This window comes from Terrapene carolina, unplaced genomic scaffold (genome assembly GCF_002925995.2).
Source record: "Terrapene carolina triunguis isolate 2854851 unplaced genomic scaffold, T_m_triunguis-2.0 Scaffold192, whole genome shotgun sequence".
NCBI classification, from domain to species: Eukaryota; Metazoa; Chordata; order Testudines; family Emydidae; genus Terrapene; species Terrapene triunguis.
The window spans coordinates 2,081,182-2,096,062 of NW_020664543.1; the positions used below are offsets into that span (position 1 = coordinate 2,081,182).

Below are 14,881 nucleotides of genomic sequence, written 5' to 3' on the forward strand. Positions count from 1 at the left end.
GTAAAAGCATTTAAAATGTACATATGGGTGCAGTTTGATTGGATTGCCATCAAAGGTAAACACTCTCAAGAATGGGGCAGGAGAACCCCCATTTAAAGCAACATTTGTGTTTTGAACACTATTTGAGAATGAGGAGTAAATCCATTGAAGTCAATGAACCAGTTTCTCCATTTCCCTGCATTTTGCACAGTCCTTTGCATCCGTGCAAAGCAGATGCGAGTGGGTGTAAAACACTGTCACATCAGATTAGTGACAATGTCCACTCACGTTGCAGTGGTACAGGGCAACAGAGAATGGGGCCCAACAGAGTTACACTGGTGTAAAACTAGTCAGGCCCCATGACTTAAAATCAAAGACAGATTTCATTTTACACTCTCCTTATGTGAAGATCATCAGGAACGTAATTTGTACATTTCAGTATAAGCTTGTCTGAAAAGCCTGCTTTGCGATCAGTTTTGTGGTGAGTCTTGAGTGATAGCAATGTAAATTGTGTGGTTTTGTGTGTGTCTGATTTTAGGGCCACAATGGTAATTGATGAGCTAGTCTGTTTTGTGTTCCGCGAAGCCATATCATTAGAGGAACACAGAGGGCATCATGTCAAACAGCTCCTCCCAAAGAGGCTCAATCTGAAAATACAGTATGGTTAGACAATTACCAGGAGTGACTTAGAGGCCCTGGAAGATATATTGGTGGGTTTGTCAAAACGTCTGTGCTTTCCCTTTCATTCCCTCACTTCCTCCCTGAGAAAAAAGGGGGACCAACCACAAGATCTTACTTGTTTCCCCTGGAGCAAAAGACATCATCATAAATTTGCTTTCTTCTGAGGTTGTTTTTTGTTTCATTACATAATTTTCTGCACAATTTATTACAAAAGCCTGAAATATATAAACAAATCCCAGCCCCTTTGACAACTTCAGGCAGAAAACTAATGTCTGGAAAAGTTTTAACTTAAAAGTGCTGTGAATGTAAAACCCATCTCACCTCCTGCCCAATGTCTTATCTGCATAAAATAGCACCCCCCACACACACTTTGTGACTAACTTATTCCAAAATAATTATACACAAATTTCCGCTTTTCTAAAACTTCAGGGACACCTTTATTTTTAGACCCATTTCACCTCACCTCAGGCAACCACATGCCACAGTGAGTGTTCGTTATTGCCTTCAGTTATTGACATAAAAATGCTGACTTGCCTGAAATGCTGACCAAGACTCAGGGAAACTAAGACCTGGTCTACAGCTAAACATTAGATTGACTCGGCTGTGAAACATGTTATGCCCCGTGTGACTTGTTAGGATGACCTAACCACCATTGTAGATGCAGCTAGATCGACAGAAGAATTCTTCCACTGCCTTTTGGAGAGGTGGATTACCTACACTGATGGAAAAGCCCCTTCTGTCCATGTAGGAAACGTTTACACTACAGTGGCACAATTGCAGTGTGTAGCTGTGCTGCTGTAGTGTAGACATACTCTAAGGTTATATAGAAAATGGAACAGTGACTCTTATGCGAAGCTCAGTACCTTCCTTCTCCTGCTCTTGGGTTAGATAGTGTGGTGCCCTTTTTGTGTAAATGGGCTTGCTTATGGGTGTGCTTCTGTCTCTTGTGGGGCTTTGCTGGGTGGGGATTTTGGAGGGTCATTTTTTGGTGGGTGTTGAAGCAAGGTTTTGGAGGTTCTGGGGAAATCTGGGGGCATGTTAAGAGTTTTGGGGCGTTTGGAGGCTGTTTTGGGTGCTGTGGAAATTTTGTTGGGCAGTGTTTGGGGGCATTTAAGGGAGTTTGGAAGTCTGTTGTAGGGAGAGGGGATATTGGAGCTGATGTAATGAGTTTTGAATGTTTTTGGGGGGGAGCAGTGAGGAGTTTGGGATGTTTTGGGGGCTGCAATTAGGAGTTTGGAGCAATTTGGAGGGTGCTATGGGGAGTTTGGGGTATTTGGGGGAGTGTGATGGGAGTTTGGAGTGTTTTGGAGATGCTGAGGGGAGTTTTGGGACTTAGAGATTGCTTTTGGAATAGTAGGGTGTATTGTGTTTTGGAGTGCTGTGGGGTGTTTTGGGGTGTGTGGGGGCTCTGGAGAGTTTGGGGAGTATGGGGTCTTTGGGGGTGCTGTGGGGAGTTTGGGAGTGTTTCAGGGGTGCTGGAGGGTGTTTTGGGGGGGTCCTGTGGGGATTTGGGGGCGCGGTGTGGGATTTGGGGGAAATTGGGGGCTCTGGGGAGTTTTGCAGAAGGCTGGGGTATTTGGGGGGTGCGGTGGGGAGTTTGTAGTGTTTTTGGGGGGGTGTTCTGGGGAATTTAGGGGTGCTGCGGGGTTTGGGGGGGAGCTGAGAGATTGTTTTGGGGGAGTCTTGGGAGGGATCACCCGTGACACGCCCACACCAGGGATTGGGCAGCGCCAGCAGGCGAGAGGATGCTCTGGTAACCCAGCCCCTGCCCCTCCTCTCCCTGTAGTTGCGATCCCGAACGCGGCCGGCCTGGTTTGTCTCACGCGGCGGCCCGTCCCCGCGGTGCATTGTGGGCCGTAGCAATATGGCCGCCTCCTTGGTGTGGTGCTGAGGGGAGTTTAATTCTCCGGCGCTGCAGGACGGTTCCCCTCCCACGGGGGCCGAAGCCCGCCCAGCCGCCAGGGGCCGGTGTGTGTGAGGAGGAGCCGGGGGAGGGCACGATGGGCCGAGCTCGGCGCCCGCCGCAGCAGCCGGGGAGCGTGCATTGCCCGCGGGGCTAGAGGCCCGGTCCCCCCGAGTGCTTCTAGCGACACCTCAGCCCTCCCCGGGGCCGAGGAGAGCCCGGCCGGGGCTGCTGTCTGCGGGCGCCCCGAGGAGGAGACTCGCCGGCGCTGAGCCCTGCTGCAGACACCTGGGACGGGGCCCGCTGTCCCCCCCCCCCTGCACCGGGGAAAGGGACACGCAGAGCTCCACTCTGAACACCCCCCTGCTACCTCTCCGAGCCCCTCCTGGGATCGGGACCCCACCGGCCCCTTCCTCTCCCGGGGTGTGCTGGGCTGGAGATTGCTGAGCACTTGCTGCCTGGCACCCTTCTCCCCCGATGGAGTCTGAGATGCTGCAGTCCCCTCTCCTGGGGCTCGGGGAGGAGGATGAGGCAGACCTGACAGACTGGAACTTGCCTCTGGCCTTCATGAAGAAGCGGCACTGTGAGAAGATCGAGGGCTCCAAGTCTCTGGCCCAGAGCTGGAGGATGAAGGACCGGGTAATGCTCTGGGGCAGAGGTTTCTGTGCGGGAGGAGGGGAAGGATAGGAGGAGGTTCTGGTTTTAGTCCAGGGTTTGCAGCACGCTTTTGGATAAATCACTGAGTTTATTTGTTCCCAGTAGTCAGGTTTGCTGTGGTCCCATGCACTTGTTGCATGACTACAGTGGAAGTGAACATATTATAGATTATGTATGCTGGTTACAGTTCCTAATTATATGCATTTTAAATAGCCGCATTGAGTTTCTTTGAAACTGGTGCCCTCCTGACAAAGTAGTGGAATTAATGATGTCTTAAAATAGACTTCTCTGGATCAGGTTAATGGCAGGGGTGGCCAACCTGTGGCTCCAGAGCCACATGCAGCTCTTCAGAAGTTAATATGCGGCTCCTTGTATAGGCACCATCTCCGGGGCTGGAGCTACAGGTGCGAACTTTCCAGTGTGCCAGGGGGTGCTCACTGCTCAACCCCTGGCTCTGCCACAGGCCCTGCCCCCTCCCCACCCCCTCCCCTGAGCCTGCCTGCCCTCACTCCTCCTCCTCCCCTCCCAGAGCCTCCTGCATGCCAGGGAACAGCTGATTGGGAGGTGAGGGGGAGGGCTGATCAGGTGAGCGGGAGGGGGTGGGGGAGCTGATGGGGGGGCTGCTGATGTATTACTGTGGCTCTTTGGCAATGTACATTGGTAAATTCTGGCTCCTTCTCAGGCTCAGGTTGGCCACTCCTGGGTTAATGGTGTGGGCAGACAGTGCACTAAATGGAGACATTATATTCTGTGAAGTTGTCCTGTGGGAGGAGGGTTTAGTCCCTCTTTGGGATGTTGCATGGAATATACGAGTAATGCATTCTTACCAAAACAGTCTTAGGATCATAATATTTTTGAGATGGAAAATGCCTATTTGATCCTCAAACGTGTTTACCTGCCAAGCAGGATATTGTCCCCTGACCAAATATCTTTTGAACATTAAACTGATGTTGTACTAAGCTTTTTTACTAAAAGGCAAACCTTTCTGTCAAGCCCATGCAATCCTTTGTAGCTTGGTTGCTGCAGCTAAACTTTTCTGGTTAAATATAAATCTCTAAATGTGGGAAGGAAAAGGGTATGTACTTGATCTACTCTCAGAAGCGGCTATGAGCTATAGAATTTCTGAGATCTTGGGCGTATACTGCCCTTGTGTGTGTCTGTGTATGGACACCTGTTGTGTCCCAAATCCACAGCTACCTGACAAATTAAAAAACTAACATTCTCAATTAATTATTATTGTAATCTTGAAAATTGTATTGCAGGAAGCAATTCTGCATTGGGCCTATAGAGATGGACTAGATGGGACCTAATAGGTCTTTTTATTTTTGGTTTTCTTGATACTATGATAATACAATTGTGATGTCAGAATGTTCCATAATTGTCATGTCATTCTTATTTAATAATCACCCCTTCAAACAATCTCTCCAAATTTCCACTGACACTTCAAATCTGTGGGAATATTGAGACAACTTATTAAACGTGCATTACAGTAGTGCCTAGGGATGAACCAAGATTGGGGCCCCAACTGTACCAATCCCTGCCCTGAATAATTTAGTCTAAATAGACAAGATAGACAAAGGATAGTGGAAAGGGATATAATGTTCAAGTAGAATGATCAGAATGATGTCAGCAGTCATGTTAGTTCCACAGTGTTTTTGGAGGGGGAAAGGGTGTTAGGGTATTGGCTAAACAGGGAGGGTGCATGGGACAAGAAGGCAAGGAAGGGGGTTGGTGTGGAGTGAAGCTGAGGTAAAGAGACTAGGCAGGAGGAGGTTGGAGCAAACATCCAACCAGCACAGGTAAGACCAAGTCCAGTCAGAACTGTAGAAAATATCCTCTGTTCCTGCTTAAACTGTTTCTGTATCTGCTTTGCCTACTTTAGTTTCTGGCTGGCTCCTCCCTGCAGTTTTTCCCCAAAGGCCAGTTGGCTGGTGAGAAGGGAGGCACTGCATGGTTCCTATTGTCCATACGCAGTTCTGGGTCCAGGGGACGTTGTGGGGGTGGATGTAGCCCATTTTATCCCCTGGACCTGGTGCAACTTCAGCTGGATCTGAGATACTGGAGGTTCCAGTTTACGTAAGAGACTTCTCTGTGCTTATTAATGACTCCATTGCACACTTTTTCTTTCGTACGGCTTGGGTACGTAGCAACGACGACACATTTATATCTAGGTTTGATAGCCAGCACGTTGCTGCAGCAGTGAGCTGGTGAAGTCCTTCAGGCCCCTGGCGAAAGAACAAAGGGAACTCTCAGATGTGATGTGCTCCATCGTTTGTGGCTGGTGACCAAAGTCGCATACAGGTGTTTGCCTCATTTTCCATTTAAAGAGGGTTTGTCCACGTCTCCCATGAGATGTCCTGATGCGAGTCAATCTGCACCAGTCTTTCTGACATAAATCAAAACCTGGTGGTTCCTTGGCAGGGTCAATGAGAAGCTGTTTGTTTTGAGTGGTCGAAACGCTCCATGTGACTCTCCATTGAGCCTCAGCGTCGAAGTTTGGTGTAAGGGTCTTGATGCGGTTCCATAGAGGGTTGTGGGATTTTAATCTTGTCTTTGGCAGATTCTGTAGGTCATGGTGCAGTGGGATCTTCGTGTTTGCATTGACATGGTCATTTCACACTAAGAATCAGAGTGTTAACTCATATGTCCTGTCCAAACTCTGTTTTTCATGCACAAAAAATTAACTGTAGTTTCAGTTGGATACATGTTCTTTATTTCCTGCCCTAAACTGTTGTGTGGTGTTATTGTGAACTATATAACTTACACAGTTAGTAAAATGCATGAAGTGCTTTGGGGGATGGAAGATGCTATAAGAAGAATACAGGCTCATATGCTTGTCATTCAGCAGTGCTTATATGCTTCTGTTTAACTTTCACTTTTATATGAAAAGTTTAATTGGGAAGTAAAATGTCCCAGTGAAGCTATCCAAATAAAAAAATCATTCAAAACTGTTATAGCCACGTGTTGGTGCTACTGAAATCCTCAGCCGTATGAACCAGAGAGAGAATGAGAGAGTTGTCTTCGAAAACAAATACAAACTAAATGCCTGCTCAATTTGGTCATTGTGGTGGGGTGCTGAGTAACTTCTCATTTTTTGAATCCTTTTTCCTTTCTGATCTTTCTTATCCCCACCTTATCTGTGAGTTCTTTATGCCAAAGAAGATTTTTAGATAAACAGAATTATACTTCTCTCATTTTCCAACTCAAATGTTCCAGAAGTCACTTAAAAAAAAATTACAGTATCAAAGTGAGATTTGTTTCATTATAGGGATGTGATATTGTTTCTGGCCCAAATCTTAACCTACTGTAAAAATGCTACTTAAAAATAAACAAAACAAAATACACATCCACTATTCTCCTGATCCTGAAAAATCTTATCGGCTCTTCTAAAGAAGGCTGCATCTTAGACAAACTTGCCTGTCTCTGCTGTGCAACTGGGTTATCATTAATGACAAACAGGTGGTGATGACAAGTATCAGAGGGGTAGCTGTGTTAGTCTGAATCTGTAAAAAGCAACAGTGGGTCCTGTGGCACCTTTAAGACTAACAGAAGTATTGGGAGCATAAGCTTTCGTGGGTAAGAACCTCACTTCTTCAGATGCAAGACATGATAATGCAGGTTGCTCTTGGTAGTTTGCTGCTTGTGCCTCTGCACTCAGTTCTTATGAGCAGGCAAGGTATGAAAAATACAAGAGTCTTGTCTTCCTGCAGGCAACATTTTTGTAAGTTTCCTACCTAGTTTTTTCACAAGTTGGCGCAGCTGGGCAGCATGACTTGCATATTTCTGTAAACCAAAACACAGCTGGTAGGTTTTTCTGTGCCTATCTGCCTTGACATTCTCTCTTTAATAAAACATTTTGTGCAACTTCTAACACTAGAAATGTAGTGCGACAGCACCAAGTTATTATGAGATGAAAGTATCTGTTAGTCTAGAATGAGTAGGCAGATTAAAGGTATTCTATACATAGTATACTTCTAATTTTGTAACATTTTATATTTGAACAAGCAGAATGTAATATAAAAGGACTGTACTTGTAGTCTAAGATTTTGGTTTTTTTTAATATATACTTAAGTTTCCCTACACCCACGTGTGGGTAGGTTCAGCAGAGAAGCAAAGGACTAAATGGCCTGTGGAACCTGAACTGTTTTGCACTAGAGGATCTTTCCAAGTCAGAGTTACTGTGTATTAACCGAGCAGTATGTGAAAAGCTTGCATTACTACTGCCCGTGCTATGCCAGGTCTGTGTTTGAACTAGAAGACTTTGATTTCTAGTATTGTCAATTGGGCACTTTCCATGAGCACTAAATTTAATACTTTTTTTTTTAAAGATTTTTATAATAAATGCATATGAATGTTCTTGTGGAAAATAGTTTTTAGCCTTCATAATGAAGGCAGAAGTTAGTAGTTCAGCATGTATGATTAAAGATGAAGAGTCCATCAAAATATAAGCAATTACAAAGAGTGGTGATTCCCCAAAGAGTCTCTGAAAGGGCAAGTCCATTTTTAATGTTTAATGCTAACCTTCAAAAAGTTTGAAAATATTTTTAATTTGCCTTTTTTTCTTGTCAGCTCTGGCTTTTCCCTTCCTCGTATTTTTAAACAAAGCTGGAATTAAGCATATTGCTGCCACTAAATAAAAAAACAAGTTATGTAAGCATCATTAAAGCCCTGCGAATATATGGATATCCGCATCTGGATCATGTTTGCAGAACTCAGATCGGATGTGGATACAAATTTTATATATGTGCAGGGCTCTAAGCAACTTGTCATACCAAAACGTTTGTACCCCAGCATCCTCTCTTTTGAGAACACAGTACTGGGAACCGAATATGTCAGTTAATTGCTACAGAGCCGGTAGAGGGAATACACACACTTTTTGATTTTCAGATTGAAGAATAGCAGGTAGCGTTCTTGAAGCTATCAGAGTCACCTGCTGAAATCTTGGTTTGGCAAAGCAATAATGGGACTAATGTTCAGGCTCTAAGATTAGAACCCAAACTAAATCTGGCACAGAATGTAAAGCCCTGCTTGACCCAGCTGAAATCCCACTGTGCATCTTAAATGAGAGAGTAGACAGTTCCATATGTGTTTTATTTTTGAACTGAGGTGTATGATGACTGTATCCCTCTACTTGGATTCTCATTGACTACTGTTCTTTTATGAAACTTCTAATTTATCTTCCTCCCCTGCCTGAAAAGTTCTCTTGTCAGGGTTCAGGAATGAGACTGACCTGATCAAGGCTCCTGAAATCCATTCTCATTGATTTATAGCAGGGGTCGGCAACGTTTGGCACGTGGCTCGCCAGGGTAAGCACCCTGATGGGCCGGGCCAGTTTATTTACCTGCTGACGCGGCAGGTTCAGCCAATCGCGGCCCCCACTCGCCGCGGTTTGCCGTCCTGGGCCAATGGTGGCGGCGAGAAGCGGTGCGGGCGAGGGATGTGCTGGCCGCGGCTTCCCGCCGCCCCCATTGGCCCAGGACGGTGAACCGCGGCCAGTGGGGGCCGCGATCGGCCGAACCTGCCGCATCAGCAGGTAAATAAACTGGCCCGGCCCGCCAGGGTGCTTATCCTGGTGAGCCGCGTGCCAAACGTTGCCGACCCCTGATTTATAGTATATGCTCAAATAAGAGTGGCTCCAAATCCAACTCTGTTTCATCATGTAATGATGTATACTATAGTCACAGTGAATGCCTACTTTTATTGAAAACTGTTTCAAAATGGTTACACTAATCATTGTGGGCCAGATTCTACTATCCTTCCTTATGCCAAGTGGCACCTTCCTCCTCCCTGAGAGGCCCCATTATTTTCAGTGGAGCTTTTCATGGGGTACGGTGCTACTCAGTCTGAGCAAGGCTGGCCCTGTGTGAATGTAACTGCAGAATTATTGTTTAGCTTATGTACTATTTCTTTAACTGAAGAAGACAGGAGCAAATCTTGAACCATCAACTTGGGCAGTAAAGTTTTCTGAACCATAAATATCCATAGATTCCAAGGCCAGAAGGGACCATTGTGATAGTCTGACCTCCTGTATAGCGCAGGCCGCAAGACTTTTATTGTTGGTGAATCTACATTGAACTTTGTCACTTGTGTCAAGTGAGCTTTTCTTTGTCTTGGGATCAGTGGTGTCACTGTGAATCTGATTAACTTTATCAGGTGTTCTTTGTACACATCTGCCATTCATATGTGTCTAGCCGCTTTTCCTATTAGAGTATAGGGATATACTGTGAACAATTAAAATATTGGATAATTTAATTTAGAAACTATTTTATTTGTTGTCTTCTCTATTTTCTTTATCTCTCTTTGTTACCCCAAATCCTAGTAACTATTTTTGGTATGTTTTTATTAGATGTCTTCTGCTTCTATTGCTTTTTTCCTACCTGTGATGTTTGTTTCCCCAGCAACCAGCTGTGATCTCACAGATGCTTACTATGATTTCATGTAGTGAATAAACACCAGGAATGGATCTTAAAATCTAGCAGGTGCTTCATTAAATAAATTGATATTTATTAAACATTCAGTCATCCCCTACCATTCAGCTAACTGAAGTCCACTCCACCCTGGTATTCTGCACATAGATTAAAACAAAGTATAAACAATTGTAGGTGAATAGAGGGTAAAAAATACTGAACCAGTTCTTAGTGCCAGTAACTCTCACAGCCCATCAAAAATGATCGTTTATCCAGAAAAGCAAGTAACTTTATTTAAATAGAGACCAGACAGGTATTGTATAGAACATCTTTTCTGTGTGGAGCATTGTGAGATAGTGGTGTGGTTAATGTACAGGGAGATATAGCAGCTGTTACAAGCTTAGTAATAGCTCATGAGTTGTTGGATTTAAGAACCTGCTTTAATGAGAGAGAGAGAGAGAGAGAGAATGATGGCTGGAAGGCTGTGGTTATCCCTTTTCTTTTCAAGAGGCACCAAGGAATTTTAGATTTCAACGTTATAGAAGGGATCTTATTTTTAATGTGTTTAGAGCAATGTGTATGAGTGCATATGCAGGGGAGTTCTCAATTTAGACGGGTTTAAGTGGTGCATACTGAAGTCTCCAACTTTTTTTTTTTTTTAAGGCACAATTTTGTTTGGGGAAAAAAATCTAAAGTAGAATTTTCAAAAATGCTTAAGTCCCTTAGAAAGCCAAATCCCATTGACTTTCAATGGAGTTTATGCTTTTAAGTCACTTGTTGGAAGCCCTTATGAAATTCCGACCCAAAGTCTTTGCTTAATTTTTTGAAGGCCCAACCTGTGCTAATAACATAATATCGCATATAGGACACACATATGTGTCTGCCCCCATGACAGGTCCCAATATGCTAATCTGATAGTTCTCTAAGTTATATGTTTCCTTGAGAGCCACATAATGTTTGCATCTTTCACCTACTTGAAAATGTTTGGATCCATGTAAAAAATAGCAATGAGGGAAACAGTATACATACTGTTCAGTTGCTGCTTTTTTTCTTAAAAGCAGATTCATTTCAAACAGCAGAGCAAAGTGCACTTGTTATATTTCTGTATCCATTAAGTAGATCATGAGAATGGAGACCTATTCCAGGAGTAGTATATTAGTATCTGAACTAGTGGAGGTAATACCTGTGAGAAGGTGGGGTATCCAGAATAACCAGATTATTATGGCATTGGGGTTATAGGAAGAAGCTGAGAAATTACAGCTAATCAAAGGGAAACTACCTTTCCAGTGATGTAAGGCACAACTTTCAACTAGTCTCTGAGAGTTCATTTCTGACTATTATAAGTTTAAAATAATTAAGGTAATAGGGCTTCCCCTACTTCCCTTGGGAGGCAATTTGATGTCTAGTAGATTTCCCTATTAAGAAGTGTTCCCTGATATTCATCCTGTTTCTTAATTTCATTCCATTGTTCTGTTATGCCTCACGTACTACCCTAAATAATGTCTTCCCATTGTTTTGTGTCCTTCAGTGATTCCTGAAAATCCATTCTTTTTTTGTTGTTGCTTGCTGTAGCATATCCTCCCCCATTCTCTCAATTTCATGTTGCAGCCACATTCATTTCAGCCATGGCTCAGTCTCTTTGATACCTATTGTGGTGTTTGTTAATCAGTTGAGGGGGCTGGTAGGCAGTCCTTTTCCCTAATCTCTCCTCAATCAGACTGCCAACTTGTTCTCTCCTTTTCACTACAGCTTCCTTTTCTGGTCTGTTTCTGCCTTTGATGGATTGGAAAGCAATGTTTGGCTGCTGGCATCATCTTGTGAAGCCTTGTCCAAGGGTAGATAAAGATTGATGATTTTTAAAATTTGAATTAAGTATAGGTTGACTTTTTTTTTTAAATAACCCTATTTAAAATTAAATTTGAAACTGACAACTTTATATTAAGGCCTAACTTTATTATAATCTATTAAAATAATTTAAATTAAATACAGAAAAACAGTATTAAGCAATATAAATTTGCTGCTGAAGTTATTATGAAATCAGCCTACTGAACTGGAGGGAGTCACTGGCTAATCACCTGGAACCAGACTTTGTTGAAGTGCTAAATGAGCTTTTGATAGCAGTAGCAGGTGCAGAGAGAACATTTTGTTTCAGTTTGTTCAACTTGTTCAGTTCAATGACTAGTTCATTCACAGTTGAGAAATAGATTGGGAGTTGAAAAAGCAAGAAAGTTTATGTTCCTCATCCAATCCATACATAAAAGCTAGGTGTGAGTTCTAAAACTTGTGTTTCTGGTCACTGGGTACATTATCATTTCAGTTCACTAGCTAAGGGTAATACTTCCTCTGTTTAACAAATCAGTTAGTTAGATAAATGTCTATCAGGGATGGTCTAGACAGTATTTGGTCCTGCCATGCGGGCAGGGGACTGGACTCGATGACCTCTCGAGGTCCCTTCCAGTCCTAGAATCTATGAATCTATGAAATGCAGAACATGTGAAGCTTTTTTTCCAGCACACTTAAATGTAGTTTTATTAAGCTAATAAAATAAGACTCCATTCTGTTTTGTGCATTTTAATTGAATTCTAGTTTCCTTCCAAATAAAGCTTGACACAAATAACAAATAAAAATAATCTAGTAAATATAGTATGAAACATCCACCATTTTAAAATAAAAAAAAAAAAAAAATTTGAATATATATAAAGCTATATAATAATTTAAATAAATGTGTATAGATATAGTGTTATATCCTGGTTAGCAAAAAGAAGCATCAGTTTAGGGTAAAGCCTATATTTAGTTGGAAATCAATATGTTTTAATGATTACCAACCAAAGAAGATCAGCCTGCCTTCAGGAAAATAACTAAAAAATACAAATACAAAACAAGATTAAAATTGATGATTTTAAATTAAAGTTTCCTGCTTGGTGATTTAAATCATGATTCAAATTGGTGATTTAAATGGCTTTGATTTAAATCAATCTGCCCTGCTTATCTGTCCCTCTAAGCAGCCTTATCTGTCCCTATGTATACTGGTCAGGGTTCATAATTATCCTTTTGGTGGTGACAATGGTAGGCAAGAAGTGGCTGAAGTTCTGCAGGAATGTCTAGGAGAAAGTACTAAAATGTAGTGCATTATCTAATAGCTTTTGAGACTAGGTTACCTGAAATACTTTTTCCTCGTGTTGTACTGCTGCAGTTGAGGCCAGTGGAGACACTAAAGCTGGAGCTCCCTTGTAAATGGGAGAAGTTTGTTTTCTCTCAGGAGCCTCACATTTGGAATTGGCTCCTATCCCTGGTCCTTCAGAGGCCAACCCCTCTTTCCCAAGCAATTGGAAAAGGGAGGATTGAGAGTTGGAGAGGTCTTATTTGTGTTTATCTCCTGGTTTGTGTTTTACACTGCGGGGAGCAGTCTATGAAGAGCTTGAGATAGAAAGCTTGTCTTCTGTAAATAACCAGAATGTACATTAGTTAGGATGTAGCCAACAGCTATATGAGACTGTGTCTAATTTATCAGATTTTCATGGGTAAACAGAAAGCACTTCTAGACCACACTTAAAAGGGGTGCTTGTGGATTCTTTCCCATGCCCCCAAATACACATACACAGAGGCTATTAACCATCATAGTGAATATGGAAGTTGTCTCCTGCAGTCCCAAATCCAGGTTTCTTCATAGCACCATTTGGCCAGCTAGTGATCTTAATTTTACTATGAGCTACAGAAAACTATCCCATGAGGGTTTGGGAGTAAGATGGCATTCTTTTTCTTGCTGTGTAAGTGTTGATCTCATGGAGGCCTGAAAGGGAAATTCTTTGGAAGAGAGGAATTGGGTAAGAAGGGGAAAGCCTCTACCTCCCAATTTTAAGAGTGATCATTGGTAAATGTAATTAAAATGACTGAACGTTGTCATGTTACCCCTTTCATCAAGAAGGCCTATTTTTGCACAGGTTTTATTCTTCCTGCTCTGGTTCTATGGAATATGTGTGCCAGCAGAGTGACACTGCTTTCATCTATTATTTATTTAAATAATTGTTTTATCAGAAGGAGTTGGGAGTATGCTTTGAATGTTGAATTAAATCACATAGCTTTGGTAGCAAGTGAGTCATGAAACTTTATTAAAATAAAAGGATCTCAAATATGTTGGATTTTTACTGACAAGATGCTACTAAAGTCAGAACATTTAAATTGAGCCACATTTTACTTATATTGATTTCTAAAATACACAGAGAGCAAAAGAGTTAGTTATAGTGGTTTTATTTTAACAACGTTTTTTTGCTGCTTTATAACCTGCACAGTAAGAATTAAATCCTGCTTTTAGGTGAACAGGCATAGGCAGACAATTGGTTTTCTACAGAAATGTAGATTAACAACAGTACTGCATAAGAATGCTCTTAATTCAAATAAATTTGTAGAGCTTAACTGCTTGGTTGCTAAACATTCCATGTTTCACAGGAATATTAATGGAACATGGCAGCATAATAAGTGTAGTGGAGGGTTAGCATTGAAATTACACTTTGACTCATGTTTTATGTATGTTCATATTTAAATAATCTAATAGACGATGGTGACCATTACTCCAGCTTGAAATAATCATTGTAAGTCTCCTTACACTAGGTCACATTTGTAATCAAACTGTGCAGGGTTTGCTCTCTGTGATTACTGATTGCACAGGTGATCATGGAGTGCCAACCGTATGCAGATTTTAGTAGACCCTATGCTAGTCAATTAGACTGGGATCTAAATTCAAATGTCTCCGTTAAATGAAGATAAACTCTGGATATTAGGAAGAAAACACACCAGAGTACTGGATGGCTCTGAGGACTGCTGATGATGTGAATTCTTTCACCTCCAGGCTAATGGTTGAAATCCATTTTAGATCAATTATGGCCAAAAGTAGTTATGGCTCTCCAGTGACATTTGTAAAATGATGTGGTGGGTGAGTCTGGCTGCTAGTGAACAAACATCCATATCACAAAAGATCACCCCCAAAACTGGCATTAATGGGGAGCCTTGTTGGCAGTCTCATTATTGAAGCTATAGATTGAATCTCCTCTTCTCCAGAGACATGATCACTCCAAGTTAAGGCTGCTGTTGTGCACTGATGGAGTAGAGTTGGGAAATTTGCAGTTTCTGCTTATGTCTACACACATTTTGTGCCTAAAGAGAGAGAGGACTTCACTCTTCAATCAGAGTAGTTAATTCACACATTTTAGAAGAAAAGGGTCTAATCTTGATATGGTAGTAGCAATACAAACTGGAT

The 14,881-nt window shown here is 42.4% G+C and overlaps 1 protein-coding gene across 3 annotated transcripts in view; it reads left to right on the forward strand.

Moving 5' to 3' along the window:
- The first annotated feature begins 2,540 nt into the window (after positions 1-2,540).
- The window catches only part of RPTOR (regulatory associated protein of MTOR complex 1), a 285,614-nt gene continuing 273,273 nt past the window's right edge, over positions 2,541-14,881 (forward strand). For all 3 annotated transcript variants that reach the window (XR_003899854.1, XM_024201510.2, XM_024201511.2), the window contains exon 1: positions 2,541-3,202. Coding sequence is in view for 2 of the 3 variants with exons in the window: in XM_024201510.2 (XP_024057278.1) it covers positions 3,041-3,202 (162 nt within the window). In the remaining variant the exon portion in view is untranslated. The remainder of the gene's footprint in view (positions 3,203-14,881) is intronic.